General features: G+C 35.2%; 1 protein-coding gene across 1 annotated transcript in view; it reads left to right on the top strand.

Annotated features, from left to right (window-relative positions):
* LOC136029697 (maltase-glucoamylase-like) overlaps positions 1–18,674 on the top strand; it is a 204,610-nt gene that overhangs the window by 138,367 nt on the left and 47,569 nt on the right. Inside the window, exons 19-20 of the mRNA XM_065708202.1 lie at positions 7,240–7,401; positions 16,289–16,397. Coding sequence (XP_065564274.1) covers positions 7,240–7,401; positions 16,289–16,397 — 271 coding nt within the window. The remainder of the gene's footprint in view (positions 1–7,239; positions 7,402–16,288; positions 16,398–18,674) is intronic.

The raw sequence follows: 18,674 nt of genomic DNA, 5'->3' as shown, positions 1-18,674 counted from the left end.
AAGGCTATTCCTCAGCGTTGAAAAAACAACAACTACAAAATAATATCGAAAGAAGGGACTAAATTGACTTTGCAGCCAGTTGAACTTTATCTTTTTTAATCGTAGACATCTTGACCGATGAAAACTTGGAAAATTTTCTTATATAATATAGTTGGTATTATAAAGCTATCCGTAACTTTTCAGGATTGAAATACCATAGGTGACGCTAATTATTACGAAGCTACCTCATTGTTTTACGTTATCGTTTGTACCCGTTGCGTAAACACTTAATTCTGTCAGATTTAAAGACATTGAGTACAATTTGCACCAATTTGCACAAATTTATAGCCCAGAGTGAACAGATTCTTACTTACAAGTCCCTCTCCCGTGATAGACATCAAGTTCACCGAAAGCAAATAAACGGGTACACCAAGAAGCAAAAGTTGCAAACCCCTCATCGCTGAGGATGACTGTAGCCCAACAGCCGATTATTACTTACAAGTCCCCTACATGTCTTACCAATGGAACCAAATTGGCTTAACCATCAAATACACTGGAAAAAAAATAATAGATACACCAACTAGAAAAACTTTCTAACCCCTCATTACCTAAGGTGATTATTACCTAACAGCCAACTGTTACTTACGAAATCCTCTACATGTCTCACATAATTTGTATCGGCCTAGATTTCGTTTCAGTGTGTACCTTACTACTGAAGTTGTCAACCCCTTGAAACTTTCTAACTGGTATACCTCATGAAGGAATTTTTGTACCAAAAAATGGATTTCATAAGCTTTGATCAGCTCATCAAGAGCTATTGATTGCCGTCGAAAAAAAAATTCTATCTGTCTTAGATCAAAAGTTGATTTTTTTGCCGTAGGCCAACTTTCTAACGTCACCATCTAGAAAGGAGCAACGGATAAGCTATAATTTCTTTAGCAATGAGAGAAGTTTTGAAGTTTATTAGGCACATGTGATACCTTTTCTCTACCGCAATCCTAAGTCTCAAAAACCGAACGAAAAATTCAGCCAAAATTACAAACAGAAATGTATAGAAACGATAGATGGCAGCACTTTTGGACCCGTGGGAAAATGCCACGTTTTTGCTTCTGTAAATTTTTCTATTTATCACTCAAAAAAGATATATTGGCTGTGGGGCCGGATAACTTCTGCATATATCTAAAACTTATAGATTTTAGTCCATCTTCAATTTGAAAGTGGTGCCTGCCTGCTTGCCTGCTAGAACAGAGCTTTCCACTCGAAAGCCGAAACATGCTTTGACGAAACGAAAGCTTGGCTGCACAACTTCAGATACTCCTCTCTGACATAGGCTATATAACTCCACTTCACTTCGCACACCATAGGCTCTGGCTCGTGGACAAGCAAAACCATCCTTTTCGGCCCCAAGCAAGAGTTCTGCAGAGCTTTCCAAAATGTAATATCATATTCATCAATCCGACCTGAGGTCCACACTTCCCGTAAAAATCGCAAAGGTTAGACCCTTGCCAGCTTACAGGAATAAGCTGAGATTGACGACATGAAAAAAAAAATCGGGACAAAACCAAAGTGTTGCTCTCGCAACACAACAAATTAGGTTTTTATCCTTACCATGCATTTAGCAAGATGTCAGACTATGCATTCACAAACTATACTTTCGAATTTAATATCCAACTTATGAAATATCGCAAATTAGTATCTAATCCTGGTCGGGCATTGCTCAATAAGATGACTTCGTGTGTCCACGATCATCTCGCATTTTTGGGCAATTGGCAAACCAGTTCTTTTATTCGTTTGAAATGATTACGGAAACTTTCAATAGATATAAATGCGTCAGTAACTATTCGTGTTTAAGACTTATTAAATCGGGAAGATGTTTAGTCAGCATCAGGTTAAACTTCAGATTCGTTTCCTTTCTTTCTTTGCGCCCCATTCTTCCATACCAGTTTTGCTCCGCAATCTCGTACCTCTATTTGCATTGCCACTTTCCAGCAGTTTCGAAGGGCGGAGTGGATAGAAACGGCTCCAGTCCATGGCATGTCAGTTATACCCAAGCCTTAGCTACTTCATCTGCCAGTTCTTTACCTATGAACCCATATTGTCCTGTAGCCCGTATCAGTGTTAATGGATTTCCATTTGTACTCTGTCTAATGCTCTAATCTGTCTAATTTCGTCAGTCTAATTAGGCAGACATTCTAGTCTATCTAATGCTCCAAGGTATTCTAATTCGTTTTCTGCTTGCTCTTTTGGCATTAGCCAGAGCCTTAAGGTATGCTTCTTTGTCAGTTATGATACATATATTCTATCTCTACTTTTTATTTGTATTAGTCTTTTAGCTTCTGATTCTATTTCAAACATATCAATCTGGTCGACTGTAGGAAATCCCCTCAGGCTACAGCTTTTTATCTCCTTATTCACATCAAGGGCAATCTAGTATATCACTATTCCAGTCTTAGATTTTTTGTGGGGTCGTGAACTTGGCCAGGTTCGGTATTAAACATTAATTCGTGCATTGAGCATTACTTCACTGAACTGATAGGCGACGATTCTTAATTTTATCAAAATGTAATCAAATCGTAAACCCATATCTTAGCGTAGCTGTAGTTAGATGTCTCCTCATTAATTTTATCGTCAAGAAATTAGTTACTAATTTGTTATGTTGATGATGTTCTGAATCTTAGTCGCACCCTGCATCGAGTCAGTGATTTTTTTTTATCCTCCAAGCAGAGTACCTTAAGACTGATTTACATTTTGATTCTGCCAAGTCGAAAATAGTCCTTTTTAACTGGAAGAATGATCTACTAAATTCAGTGAAACTTGGGAATTCTTTGGTTCAACCTGTCGATCACCTCGTGTATCTTGAGCTTTTCCTCACATGCTGTATATTTCACCCTTCTGAAAACTGCTAAAAAAAGAATACCCTTACTTCTTTCACAAGTTTTCCCATGGCTTGTAACAAGTTAGGAAATCTGGTATCTGGTATCGAAAAGCTAGGTTTGGGCTGGACACTTATTGGTGATCTAAACTGTGACATAACTAATGTTTCTCATCGATCTGAGACTACTTGAGTGCATCTCACCATGTTTCCTTATTCCAACCAAACACTTAATTTTGACCTATATTCATAGCAGTGGGTCCCGATCAAGCTTTGATCATTGTCTCTGCTGTGCTGTTGTTACCACTTCAACAATACATGTCGACGAGGACGAGTGAGATTATGACCACATGCCCCTTTGTCTAACTTTGTGCATCACCTCTAAACTAGTCATAAGTGCTCCTGAGTCCCTAGATAGAAATTGGTACGAGCAGCGTAACTGGAACCATGCCAATTGGCCGATTTACCTAGCTATGCTTGCTAGTTTGGTAAGCACGATTCAGATTCCTTATAATCTTCTTAGTTGTGGAATTCATTTGCCAAGTGCCCGTTTACAGTTAAATATGTATAATCTTCAGACCATTTCGTGTATGAAAAAAGCAAAGGAAGCAGCAGTTCCTAACGAGCGTGTGCGGTGTCGGGCCCAGATATGGAACTTCGATCCTAATTTGAAAAAAGTGAAAAATCAAGCTAACCTTTGGTTGTGTATTTGGATAGCGTGTGGGCATCCTTCGTGTGGTAATGTGTTTGAAATTAAGCACAAAATGAAAGCCACTTACAAGCGACATATACGTTCTTTTTGTGAGTGGGGTACCTGCTTTCCGAAAAGTTCAAAGGATTGGGAATGGGTGATAAATTCCTCAAAGTTTGAATGTTATAGCAATGTTAATATTCGTCGTCTTGTTCAGTAGTTCACTTTTAATATTCAGTCCTCTTGGATTCGGCATTATTCTAATGTATTTTGGTGTAAATTTTGCTGTACATCGCCCCTACACACAACTTCTTTCTATGTGCCTTCCTGCCAAAGTGAAACAAAAGCATGTACCTCCTGTGTCTGTTGCAGATATTGTTAGTTCGATCAAGCGGCTGAAATCATGTTCGGTCGATATTGATGACATTAGTATTTGGCATTTATGTAAAGAATCCCCGATTTGATGAGTCATTTGCAGTTACTGTGTCAAACGTGCCTTTGTTCTTCACTAGTCCCTGACAGGTTTCTTTGCGGGACTGTAACTTCGGTTTCAAAAAGAGGGAAAGATCCTAATAAATGTGATTCCTATAGGCCAATAATTGTTGTGTGTAATATAAGTAAAGTTTTTGAGTACTTCTCCCGTCTGTTAATGATTTTGTTAATTATGATGCCAATCAGTTTGGATTCAAGAAGGGAATTGGATGCTAGCAAGCACATAGAGTGCTTGCTGTTTTCCTCAAAGACGTGCATACTAAAGGTCAGTCATTACACATTTGCGCATTGGACATTTCTAAAGCGTTTGACACTATTGTCCATTCACAAGCTTTTCTGTCAATTCATCAGCTTGGCATTAACATTTCAATTATATCTGTGCTACGATTTTGGTATTCTAATTCGTATGTGAGAATGAAATCTAATGGCCTTATATTCGGGAATATACCAGTCAAATGCGCGGTCAGACAAGAAGTCGTCCTTTCATCTTATATTTTTAATGTTTGTATTTCCAGTGTTCTGACTAAAATCCAAGAAAGTTGTTTTTTTGGGTATAGTGATATCTTTTACTTAGCCTACGCCAATGACCTCCTTTTCATTAGTTGCTCTAAGATCGCACTCGAACGTAATGTCCGCCTGGCTGGATCATTGTTCAAAGATATTGGCATTTCTTTAAAAACTGCCAAGTGTGAATATTTATCATTTAATAATAATAATTGTGTTAACTCTTTGAATTGTGGAAATTTTGTTATATCTAGAGTGAAGATGTTAAAGTGGCTGGGTATATCTGTTTGTGATTCACTTGCTAGCACCCGGAGGAAGTTTTTAATTGATACTAGAGATAAGTTAAGAATTGGCTATGCAAAATTGTTGCAAATCGTGGTCGATTTAGCAGACGTAGACTGGCTAAACTGTATACTAGTTTTTGCGACCATGTCGTTTTGTCTGCGTCCGGATTTTTAAAAAGGTTGATCTTAAGCAAATGAGAGTTAATTATTTTCATTATTGTAAATTCCCTTTGTAACTACCCAGATGGGTTCGAATCAGACGCCTTTTAGATTATTACGGAGCTACCGAAATTTTTGCTTCGCTGGAGAGTCTGTAGACCAATATTGGCGATGATGCTGTTTCCGTCTTGGTGCGCACCATGGTCTCATCCAGTTTCTTCATTGAGTGATTTTCAGTTTTTGTTTGTTGTATTTTCTTTATTTCTTTTTCTTTCATCTTAAACTTGTACAGTGGGCTAAAAATAAATTATTATTATTATTACACTGATCGAACTAATATACGTTTACTCTTTTTCCATTTTGCAAAATATTTACTCCGCATTCCACCGTGGCAAGCAGCACAAAAATTGTCCATCAGTTTAAAATTACTGACCCGAATATTGCAGTAGCTAGAGTAATAACTAAACACAATAAAAAAATGAATATGACTGCCCAACAGTGGTATTCTGTATTATTTCCGTAGTCCGTGCCTTTTTTTGAATTGCTTATTTCGTTTTTGTGATATTTTAGCATATGTTGTTGTTGTTTTTTGTTTTCCCTTTTCTCTCTCTTTTTTGCTCTGTCTTTTCCAAAACTTTGTATTTTTGTATGTCTCTGTCATAACCTTATATCGTGCAGTAATCTTTTAATTTGTTACTAATTCATGGTTTATTTTTATCCGTATTGCTATGACAAGAGTTAGTGCAGTAATCGGTTTAATCTTCTTCTTATGCTTTTCTTTTGTTTGTTTTTTTCCCTCTACTTTGTGATATCATGTTTTGTGAATGATGAGTGTTCAATAAATAAATAAAATAAATAGATAAATCAAATATCTTTGAAAAGAAAACAGTTTGAAAAGACAGCAAATTGTCTACGGTTAGAAAACAAACGACACTGAGAATCCATAGCCTGCTGCGTCCCGAGTGCCGGGGTCTGGCGGCTGGTAATTACAAAAATATCGGGGTCGCATGTAAGAGAGTAGTAAGAGACTATCACGCCCCATAGTAAATAATGAAATAGCCCATAGCTCCTAAACATACAATGGGATCTAAACGAAGTGCACTATTAGAACTGCCTTGTATGAAACCCCTATATAGGAATTTCACCGCCCCTTGTCTTGAACAACAAGAGAAATATATTGGCTTACAAATCGATAAAAATAGTTGAAAATACGATATTCTGCGTAAACCGCATTTTCTTTCTTTTGTTTCTCATTTTCAGATTGCGGGGCACTAGAACATCATAGAGAGCTGCTTAATGGCTTATTATAAAGGAAACTGCCATATCTAGTGCCTTTATAATACAAAAAAATATTTTTCTTTTAAATATAATCGAAATTGTACGAAAAAACATATTTTTCTATAAGTATAAGTAGGAAATTGTAAACGTATCTAAGACTTGCAAAGTAAAATAGCCGAGATGCATAGGGTTATTTGTAACTAAAAAAAAGTTTGAAAAATTTTATGACAACTTTTTGAAATAAGATTGTGAAGCAGGAAGGTAGTGTAATGACAGTGGTGCAGTATAGCTGTCAAACGGTGGTGCTTTGAAGTTTGTACGGTTAACAAGACATTTTTAGGGGAAATTTTTGGGGATTGCCTTAGGTAGTCGTTTCTATTGCCGTATGGTGAACAAAAGAAAAGTGAATCTTGCTTTCTAGGGCTACAACGATGGAAAGGTTGACTGTTTCTTATGGATGCAGGATGATAGGTTATCGAAACTTTTGCTTTCTGGCACCTATCATGAGAGAAATGGAAAACAAGAAATCCTCGAATGGTATGACAAAAAGGTCATGAAAACCATTTAAAGCAAATAGTAACTTAATGGGCTAAAGTATAGGCGGATCTTGCATATGCTGTATTGACCTCATGAGGTTTGACTCTTCAAGTAGTTGTCACTATCTGGGATAAAAAATAGTTTATTAGAGTTTATAATTGGTAATACCACCAAGAACATTTCAAAATTACCTTATTTTAGTCTCAGGTTAAAGTAGCCTCATAGTTGTCCCAATATCTCGCTATAATGTAGAAGCGGTTCCATTGACACACGTGTCTGAGTTTGGAATCCATGTTCTCTTTTTTCTGTGTTAATCATTTGACATGCAAACTAGTTATAAGATACGATATAGGCCTATAAGATTATGAATGTTTTTGATGACCGCAGTTATGAGGAAAAATCAAAACAAAATACAACCTAACTAAGATTCTTTATTTTTCCAGAATACACTCGAGTTCAAAACTGTAGTAAGTAACTTCGACACAGGTGCTGTGATTAGTGACTTAAGGGTACTTGGGGTTCAGTCGAATCCTTTACCTTTGTCTGTTACTATAAATGGAAATCTCTGGAGCAAAGGTGACTGGAATTACAACGAAGCAACCAAGGTAAGTCATTATATGCAGTATAGACTAGATATTTACCTATATATATATATATATATATATATATATATATATATATATATATATATATATATATATATATATATATATATATATATACTAGCTGTTGGGGTGGCGGTTCGCCCCACCCCAACACCTAGTTAGTGGGGCGCTTTGCGCCCCCCCCCCCGCGCGTAGGTCGTTACGCGCCATATTAGTTACGCGCCATTGTAGTTGTGTCCCTTTATCCCACCTGTGAATAGAGATAGATATATATATATATATATATATATCTATATATATATATATATATATATATATATATATATATATATATATATATATATATATATATCTATATATATATATATGTTTTTAACTACGTAGAACATGCGAATATACAACATTCTTCGCTGTCCCATTGTCTGTGCATATAAATAGATTGTCAGGTTTACTGACTCTTGAACATGCAACATATAATTGTCCATGGGAAAAACAATCCGTATTCAGATCTATACCTCATTATTCCAATGATGTGTCCCTCTGTCCCGGTCGTCATTTATATTCCCTGTGTCTCGGTCGTCATTTGTGTCCCGGTATCCCAGTTTGTAATTTCTCTTTGAGTGTCCCGGTCGTCATTTATATTCCCTGTGTCCCGGTCGTCATTTCTGTCCCGGTCTGTAATTTCTATTCGAACAATCCCTGTGTCCCGGTAGTCATTTATATATCCCGCCTGTGCCCCCGGCGTCCCCGTTGTAGTTTTGTCCCTATGTCCCGGTCTTCATTTATATTCCCTGTGTCCCGGTCGTGATTTATGTCCGGGTGTCCCAGTCTGTAATTTCTCTTTGAGGTTCCCGGTCGTCATTTATATTCCCTGTGTCCCGGTCGTCATTTGTGTACCGGTGTCCCAGTATGTAATTTCATCAGTTGACAAACATGACGTCAGTCGACAAACAACTTCCTGACGCATACAGCTCAATCCTTATAATGACGTCAGTCGACAAACATGACGTCGCTCGACACACACTCACACACAGGCAACTTATTTTTATATATATATGGATATAAACATATAAATATATATATGTATATACATGTATATATATATATATATATATATATATATATATATATATATATATATATATATATATATATATATATATATATATATATATATATATATATATATATATATATATATATATATATACGGAGAATGAAGGTCCCAGGTTCAAATCCTGGTTAGGCTAAAAAAGGTAAAAAACTAAAAACTAAAAAAAAAACTGAAAAAACTAAAAAAAGGCAAAAACTACAAAAAAACTAATAAAAAAAATAAAAAAGCTAAAAAACTAAAAAAACTAAAAAAAGGTAAAAAACTAAAAAAACTAAAAACTAAAAAAAAAAACTAAAAAAAAGGAAAAAACTGAAAAATGGAAGAGAAAAAGAAAACTAATAAAATTAAGAATAAAAATAAAAAAAAATAAAAAAGATAAAAAAAAAGTAAAAAGAAAAAACGAAAAAAAACTAAAAAAGCTAAAAAAAAGGTAAAAACCAATAAAAAACTAAAAAGAAAAAAAGGAAAAAACTAAAAAAAATTTTCATCTAAAAAACTAAAAAAAAACTAAAAAAGGTAAAAACTAAAAGAACTAAAAAAGAAAAAAATAAATGACGACACTCAAAGAGAAAGCGACCGGGACAAAAGGAATGTTCGATTAGCAATCAACAAAGCACCGGGGCTTTAGTAAAAAAAAACTAAAGAAACTAAAAAGAAGGTAAAAACTACAAAAAAACTAAAAAGAAAAAAAACTAAAAACTAATAAAAAATCTAAATAAACTAAAAAAGAAAAAAAATAAAAAGGAAAAAATAAAGGAGAAAAACAAAACTAAAAAACGAATGTATATACAGACCGGGACACCGGGATACAAATGACGACCGGGACACAGGGAATATAAATGACGACCGGGACACAGGGACACAGATACAACGGGGACGCCGGGGGGCACAGGGGGGTATAAATGACGACCGGGACACCGGGACAGGGAATGGTCGATTAGCAATCACCATCAACAAAGCTCAAGGGCAATCATTAGAATCATGAGGTATAGATCTGAATACGGATTGTTTTCCCATGAACCATTATATGTTGCATGTTCAAGAGTCGGTAAACCTGACAATCTATTTATATGCACAGACAATGGGACAGCAAAGAATGTTGCATACTCGCAAGTTTTACGTAGTTAAAAACATATATATATATCTATCTATATTCACAGGTGGGACCTAGGGACACAACTACAATGGCACGTAACTAATATGGCGCGTAACGACTTACGCGCGCGGGGGGGGCTTGGGGGGGCGCGAAGCGCCCTCACCAACGAGGTGTTGGGGTGGCGCGAAGCGCCACCCCAACAGCTAGTATATCTATATATATAAAAATAAGTTGTCTGTGTGTGGATCTGTGGATCTGTGGATCAGGTGACGTCATGTTTCGGCTGACGTCATGAAATTAGTTGCCATCATTTTTGCTTTGACGATGCTTAGTATATTGTAAAACACATTAATTTGGTTAATAATATACCATTTAAAACACCAAAATGAACATGCTGGAGTAGTCACTCGGTGAGAGAGGGTGTCAGAACGGAGAATGAAGGTCCCAGGTTCAAATCCTGGTTAGGCTAAAAAAGGTAAAAAACTAAAAACTAAGAAAAAACTGAAAAAACTAAAAAACTAAAAAAACTAAAAACTAAAAAAAAAACTTAAAAAAAGGGAAAAACTGAAAAATAGAAGAGAAAAAGAAAACTAATAAAATTAAGAATAAAAATAAAAAAAAATAAAAAAGATAAAAACTAAAAAAAGTAAAAAGAAAAAACGAAAAAAAAACTAAAAAAGCTAAAAAAAAAGGTAAAAACCAATAAAAAACTAAAAAGAAAAAAACTAAAAAAAAATTTCATCTAAAAAACTAAAAAAAACTAAAAAAGGTAAAAACTAAAAGAACTAAAAAAGAAAAAAAAAACTAAAAAAAGGAAGAAAACTGAAAAATAAAGGAGAAAAAAAAAACTAAAAAAATATAAATAAAAATAAAAAAACTAAAAAGATAAAAACTTCAAAAAAAAACTAAAAAGAAAAAAGAAAAAAACTACTAAACCTAAAAAAAGGTCAAAACCAATAAAAAAAACTAAAAGGGGAACACTGGGACACAAATGACGACCGGGATACTGGGAATATAAATGACGACCGGGACACAGGGAATGTTCAATTAGCAATCACCATCAACAAAGCTCAAGGGCAATCATTAGAATCATGAGGTATAGATCTGAATATGGATTGTTTTTCCCATGGACAATTATATGTTGCATGTTCAAGAGTCGGTAAACCTGACAATCTAAATAAATGACGACACTCAAAGAGAAAGCGACCGGGACAAAAGGAATGTTCGATTAGCAATCAACAAAGCACCGGGGCACAGGGAGTATAAATGACGACGACCGGGACACAGGGACATAACTACAAAGGGGACGCCGGGGTGCACAGGGGGATATATAAATGACGATGGCGACTCAGGGAATGGTCGATTAGCAATCACCATCAACAAAGCTCGAGGGCAATCATTAGAATCATGAGGTGTAGATCTGAATACGGATTGTTTTCCCATGGACCATTATATGTTGCATGTTCAAGAGTCGGTAAACCTGACAATCTATTTATATGCACAGACAATGGGACAGCAAAGAATGTTGTATATTCGCAAGTTTTACGTAGTTAAAAACATATATATATATATATATATATATATATATATATATATATATATATATATATATATATATATATATATATATATATATATATATATATATATATATATATATATATATATATATATATATATATATATATATATATATATATCTATATTCACAGGTGGGACATAGGAACACAACTACAATGGCCCGTAACTAATATGGCGCGTAACGACTTACGCGCGCGGGGGGGCTTGGGGGGGGGGGGCGCGAAGCGCCCCCACCAACTAGGTGTTGGGGTGGCGCGAAGCACTACTCCAACAGCTAGTATATATATATATATATATATATATATATATATATATATATATATATATATATATAAATATATCTTCTATATATATAAAAATAAGTTGTCTGTCTGTGGATGTGTGGATGGATGTGTGGATGGATGTGTCAGGTGACGTCACCTGAAAAAACTGGATTAGGTGACGTCAAAACTGAAAAAACTAAAAAAAGGCAAAAACTACAAAAAAAACTAAAAACTAATAAAAAAAATAAAAAAGCTAAAAAACTAAAAAAACTATAAAGGTAAAAACCAATAAAAAACTAAAAAAAAAACTGAAAAAACTAAAAAAAGGCAAAAACTACAAAAAAAAACTAAAAACTAATAAAAAAAGTAAAAAAGCTAAAAAACTAAAAAAACTAAAAAAACTAAAAAAAGGTAAAAAACTAAAAAAAATAAAAAATAAAAAAAAACTAAAAAAAAGGAAAAAACTGAAAAATAAGCTAAAATAAAGGTAAAAACCAATAAAAAACTAAAAAAAAAAAGGAAAAAACTAATAAATGACGACACTCAAAGAGAAAGCGACCAGGACAAAAAACTAAAAAAAAAGGCAAAAACTACAAAAAAACTAAAAACTAATAAAAAAAATAAAAAAGCTAAAAAACTAAAAAAACTAAAAAAAGGTAAAAAACTAAAAAAACTAAAAACTAAAAAAAAACTAAAAAAGGTAAAAACTAAAAGAACTAAAAAAGAAAAAAATAAATGACGACACTCAAAGAGAAAGCGACCAGGACAAAAGGAATGTTCGATTAGCAATCAACAAAGCACCGGGACACAGGGAGTATAAATGACGACCAGGACACAAGTAAAAAAAAAAATTAACAAAACTAAAAAGAAGGTAAAAACTACAAAAAAACTAAAAAGAAAAAAAAAACTAAAAACTAATAAAAAAACTAAAAAATCTAAAAATCTAAATAAACTAAAAAAGAAAAAAAAAGGAAAAAAATAAAGGAGAAAAACAAAACTAAAAAACGAATGTATATACAGACCGGTACACCGGGATACAAATGACGACCGGGACACAGGGAATATAAATAACGACCGGGACACAGGGACACAACTACAACGGGGACACCGGGGGAAACAGGGGGATATAAATGACGACCGGGACAAAAAAACTAAAAAGAAATAAAAACTAAAAACTAATAAAAAAAACTAAAAAATCTAAAAATCTAAATAAGCTAAAAAAGAAAAAAAAAGGAAAAAAATAAAGGAGAAAAACAAAACTAAAAAACGAATGTATATACAGACCGGGACACCGGGATACAAATGATGACCGGGACCCGGGACACAGGGAATATAAATGACGACCGGGACACAGGGACACAACTACAACGGGGACACCGGGGGAAACAGGGGGATAACCTGACAATCTATTTATATGCAAAGACAATGGGACAGCAAAGAATGTTGTATATTCGCAAGTTTTACGTAGTTAAAACCATATATATATATATATATATCTATATTCACAGGTGGGACATAGGGACACAACTACAATGGCGCGTAACTATTATGGCGCGTAACGACTTACGCGCGCGGGGGGGCTTGGGGGGGGCGCGAAGCGCCCCCACCAACTAGGTGTTGGGGTGGCGCGAAGCGCCACCCCAACAGCTAGTTCTATATAAAAATATATAGATTATCCTGCAGCACCATTTTTCCTCTAGTGCATGCATTCTGTCACTTCAAGAGTCTTGGTTTTCTGTGATAGCAAGTATGTATCACTTGAAGGAGGTAAATATTCCTCATCCATTCCTTCTTCAAAGTATTCCTCAATCGATGCTTCTATGTTCATTCCAGCTTCAGAAAACTAAATAGCCATTTCATTTGCAACTTGGTGATGGTTAACATTACCAACAAATTGTGGCAATGGTAAATTTTTCTTACCAATAACCGATCGAATAATTCTCCAAGTCTTTGCAGAGGAACCCTTAGCCTCTTCAAACTGCTTTGTAAAATGATTCCGCATCGCCTTTCTTAACAGTTTATTCAATGCAATATTGTATTTCTTATATATATCTTGGTCCAAGTCATTGTTACTTAAAATACTTCTTCTATACAATGTATGTCTTTTTTCAATAGACTTAATCAAACTCGATGTTATCCAAGGCTTTTTGGGTTTTGTATCTTTTATGTGTTGCTTTGCTGTTTTTCTTATGCACGTCTCACGAAGAGTATTAATGATTTTGCTATACCATTCACTAAATTTATCACCGAAAGTGGTAAACTGATTTAAAAAGATCAATCAGACCTGCCTAAGACTTCCCTAAATTTCAGGGAGACCACCTTTCGCAAAATCTCCTGATTAAAACTATTTCGATTAATAGAACCATATTGAGAAGCTTTAGCATCACAACAAAAAATAATCGCATAACGATCTGACACATCACTAATGATTACTTTTGGCTTGCTAAACTTCTTATTGACAAATATGTTATGAATTAAAGTAGCAGTATTCTCTGTAACTCTAGTGCAAACATTAATAGTTGGAAACATACTGAAACTATACATTAAATCACAGAAACTTCGGCAAGTTTCATCATTCTGATGCATCAAATCAATATTAAAATTACCCATAAAACTACATAATCTGGATTATCAGGATATCTTTTTAAATTCAGCTAAAACTCTAAATATACATCTTATATGTAAATCTAAAGTTATGTATACATCTAAAGATATATACATCTAAAGAAGCTGGCTTTTATCATGATTCCACATGTTCAAAGTTCGGTAAGCTTTAAGCTACCCATCAAAAGTAATGAAGAAGAGAAAAAGAAATGCCCCCAGAAGGTGAGTAATATTGATTAAGAATTACAGGGATGAATTCAATAAGCCAGAAAAAATGAGAGCCGAGGTTTCAACTAAAAGGCAATTATAAATTTATATTTTTCCAAGAACGCTGGCTATTTCAAAATTTTGATCGGACGACTTTGGGGGAAAAAGGCGTGAGAAGGGGGCTAGTTGCCCTCCAATCTTTTTGATCACTTAATAAGGCCAGTAGAACTTTTAATGTCCGTTGAAGTGAGCCCTCTTACAATCTTCTAGAACCATTGGTTCCATACGATCAATCCTGGACAGAATAAAAAAAAGAACTAAAATAAAAAATTAACACTCATCTGTGGTCGTTCCTCTGGCAAAAAATAGAAAATTCCAAATTTTTACACATGGAAGCTTAAAAACCTCTATAGAATAGTTCTCTGACATCAAAAAAATTAGATTTTTATACTGACTTTGAGGATGACTTAATCCCCCACAGTCCGCGGGGAAAGGGCTGAAAGTTATGAACTTCACCCATTGCTTATGTATATTATTGGTTATTGGGAAGTATATAGACATTTTCAGGGGGATTTTTTCTTGTGTGGGGGGCCAGATTTCCCAGCAATATTAAAAAAAACGGTCAGAATTAACTAAAAAAAAATGCTTAATTCTTACTCGTCAAAAGTTACGAGCCTTAGAAAATTCGCCTTATTTTGAAAAAAGGGGGAAATACCCCCTAAAATCATAAAATATTAATGAAAATAACACCATCAGATTCAGTGTATCAGAGAACCCTACTGTAGTGGTTTCAAGCTCCTATCTGTAAAAATGTTGAATTTTGTATTTTTTGCCAGAAGAAAGATCACAGATGGGTGTTAATTTGTAGTTTTTTTCATGGGTAATCATATCGACCCAGTGATCCTAGAATGTCGCAAGAGGGCTCATTTCAACGGAAATTAAAAGCCCTATTGCCCTTTTTAAGTGATTGAAAAATTGGAGGGCAGCTAGGCCCCCTCCAGCGCTAATTGTTTCCCAATGCCACCCGATCGAAATTTAGAGATAGCCATTTTGTTCAGAATAATCGAAAAGTTTTAATAATGATGTCTTTGAGGATGAATAGTCCCCCACAGTCTACGGGGAAGGGCTGCAAGTTGTGAACTCTGGCTGTTGTTTGTATATAGTATTGGTTATTGGGAAGTACACAGACATTTTCAGGGGAGGAGCGATTTATTCCGGTGGGGGTCAGGGGAAGAGGGCTCCGTGGGAGGATCTTTCCATGGAGGAATCCTTCGTAAGGGAAGTGAATTTTACATGAAGGGGGTGCTGGATTTCCCAGCATTATTCAAAAAACGATCAGAAATTAAATAAAAAAAACTATTTTTTCAAATGTAAGTAAGTACTAACATTAAAACTTAAAACAAACAAAAATTATTTTATATAATATATATGAGGGGGTTCGCCCCCTCGTCGAACCTCACTCTTTACCTTAAAATGTTTGTAGTAATTTCATAACAGCTATTTATTCCAACTAAACCCTTTGTGATTCAGGGGTCCTTCTTAAAGAATTAAAACAAAATTCGAACTTTAGCGTAAAGGGCGAGGCATTGACGAGGGGGAAACTCCCCTCATATACGAAATAAAAATACACGAATATAGAAGTTCGTTACGTAAGTTAATTCGTAAGTTACATATATCATGTACGGTGAGCCAAAATCAAAACCTGTATTAATTCAGTAACGTTCTCAAAATATACAAAAAAACAAGGGGCTGTCCCCTCCTCAACGCCTCGCTCTTTATGCTAAAGTTTGACTCTTTCTCGCAACTATTTTGTAAAACAATAAAAAGCTATAGCGTAAAGAGCCGGGCGTTGAGGAGGGGACAGCCTCCTCAACGCCCGATATACGGAATAATTTCTGTTCGTTTTAAGTTTTAATGTCGCTCCTCACTTTCAGTTAAAAAAAACTTGTTTTTTTTTATTTGATTTGAACGTTTTTGAATCTTGATATGTTTTTGCAGCTAAATGTCATGTTTTTTTTTCAGGTACTAAGTTTCTATGATCTTGAAGTGCCAGTAAAAAATTTCACAAGGTTAGAGTGGTCACCTATTCTTGCTTCTTCATTTGGAGTTGAATGTCCAATATCATACAAAGGTAACTTGTTATGTTTGTCTTTCCACTCAGACAAATCTGAATTAGTAATGTTTTTTTAGCCTATTTCACACCTTCCATGGAACATTCAGACCAACAAACATACTTCCGGCCCTCCAACAATAGAATTTTTTGCTATGCAGAAGGATGAAGCATAAGGCTTGCGTATCAATGAAAAACTCTTGAACTTTAAACTTTTTCTACTGTGTCACCGATATTTTTCAAACAGTTCGTGGTAACGAACTGTAGTAAGGAGCGACCCGGCTCAATAGTAACCAAAACTCTAAAAAATTGAATTTTGATATCAATAGCTACATCAAAAGAATTGCATTTTAATGCTGATTTTAAATATATAAGTTTCATCAAGTTTAGTCTTAGCCATCAAAAGTTACGAGCCTGAGAAAATTTGCCTTATTTAGGAAAATAGGGGTAAACACCCCCTAAAAGTCGTAGGATCTTAACGAAAATGACACCATCAGATTCAGCGTATCAGAGAACCCTACTGTAGAAGTTTCAAGCTCCTATCTACAAAAATGTGGAATTTTGCATTTTTTGCCCGAAGACAAATCACGGGTGCGTGTTTATTTGTTTGTTTTTTTTTCCCCAGGGGTCATCGTATCGACCAAGTGGTCCTAGAATGTCGCAAGAGGGCTCATTCTAACGGAAATGAAAAGTTCTAGTGCCCTTTTTAAGTGACGAAAAAAATTGGAGGGCATCTAGGCCCCCTCCCACGCTCATTTTTTTCCCAAAGTCAACGGATCAAAATTTTGAGATAGCCATTTTGTTTAGCATAGTCGAAAATCATAATAACTATGTTTTTGGGGATGACTTGCTCCCCCACAGCCCCTGGGGGAGGGGTTGCAAGTTACAAACTTCAACCAGTGTTTACATATAATAATGGTTATTGGAAAGTGTACAGACGTTTTCAGGGGGATTTTTTTGGTTTTGGGGGTAGGGTTGAGGGAGGGGGCTATGTGGGAGGATCTTTCCTTGGAGAAATATGCCATGGGGGAAAAAATTCAATGAAAAGGGCGCAGGACGAATCTGGTCACGTTAGAAAAAAAACGTCAAATTAAGAGCTTAATATACAATGCTGGGTGTTCGGAGCCTCTCTATTATGGAGTATAATTTGAAAATAACACAACTATACGAGCGATAAAACATATATACCACAACCATAACTCAACTAACGAAAGAACTGCTAAGAGATAACACAACTATAAAGCGAAAACAGGTGAAAACTAACGGGAAAATAAACGAACTAAGAGGTGGAAGGGGCCCAGAGAAAAAATATAATCCTTTTTCAATTTTGAGCCTAACTTCCGCAAAGGAGTAATAATGTCAGAAGCCCCGAAATACCGAATTATTTTCTTTTCAAACAGTTCGTGGTAAGGAACTGTAGTAAGGGGCGACCCGGCTCAATAGTAAACGAAACTCTAAAAAACGGAATTTTGATGCTAAAAGATACATCAAAAGATTCGAATTTTTACGCTGATTCTAAATATTAAGTTTCAATTAATTTAGTCTTTGTCATCAAAAGTTACGAGCCTGAGAAAATTTGCCCTATTTTGGAAAAAAGGGGGAAACATCCATTAAAAGTCACAGAATCTTAACGAAAATCACACTATCGCATTCGGTATATCAGAGAACTCTATAGCAAAAATTTCAAGCTCCTATCTAAAAAATGTGGAATTTTGTATTTTTTGCCAGAAGACAAATCACGGGTGCGTGTTTATTTATTTGTTTGTTTTTTTTTGTTTTTTTCCCAGGGGTCATCTTATCGACCAAGTGGTCCTAGGATGTCGCGAGAGGGCTCATTCTAACGGAAATGAAAAGTTCTAGTGCCCTTTTTAAGTGACCAAAAATTGGAGGGCAAATAGGCCCCCTCCCATGCTCATTTTTTTCCAAAAGTCAACAGATTAAAATTTTAAGATAGCCATTTTGTTCAGCATAGTCGAAAACCGTAATAACTATGTCTTTGGGAGTGACTTACTCCCCCACAATCCCTGAGGGAGGGGCTGCAAGTTACAAACTTTGACCAGTGTTTACATATAGTAATGGTTATTGGGAAGTGTACAGACGTTTTCATGGGGATTTTTTTGTTTGGGGGGAGGGGTTGATGGGAGAGGGCTTTGTGGGAGGATCTTTCCTTTGAGGAATATGTCACGGGGGAAGAAAAATTCAATGAAAAGGGCGCAGGATTTTCTAGCATTACTATAAAAAAAACAATGAAAAAATAAACATGAAAACGTTTTTTCAAATGAAAGTAAGGAATAGCAC

This window comes from Artemia franciscana, chromosome 1, assembly GCF_032884065.1.
Source record: "Artemia franciscana chromosome 1, ASM3288406v1, whole genome shotgun sequence".
NCBI classification, from domain to species: domain Eukaryota; kingdom Metazoa; phylum Arthropoda; class Branchiopoda; order Anostraca; family Artemiidae; genus Artemia; species Artemia franciscana.
This window is presented reverse-complemented; position numbering and strand designations above follow the sequence as displayed.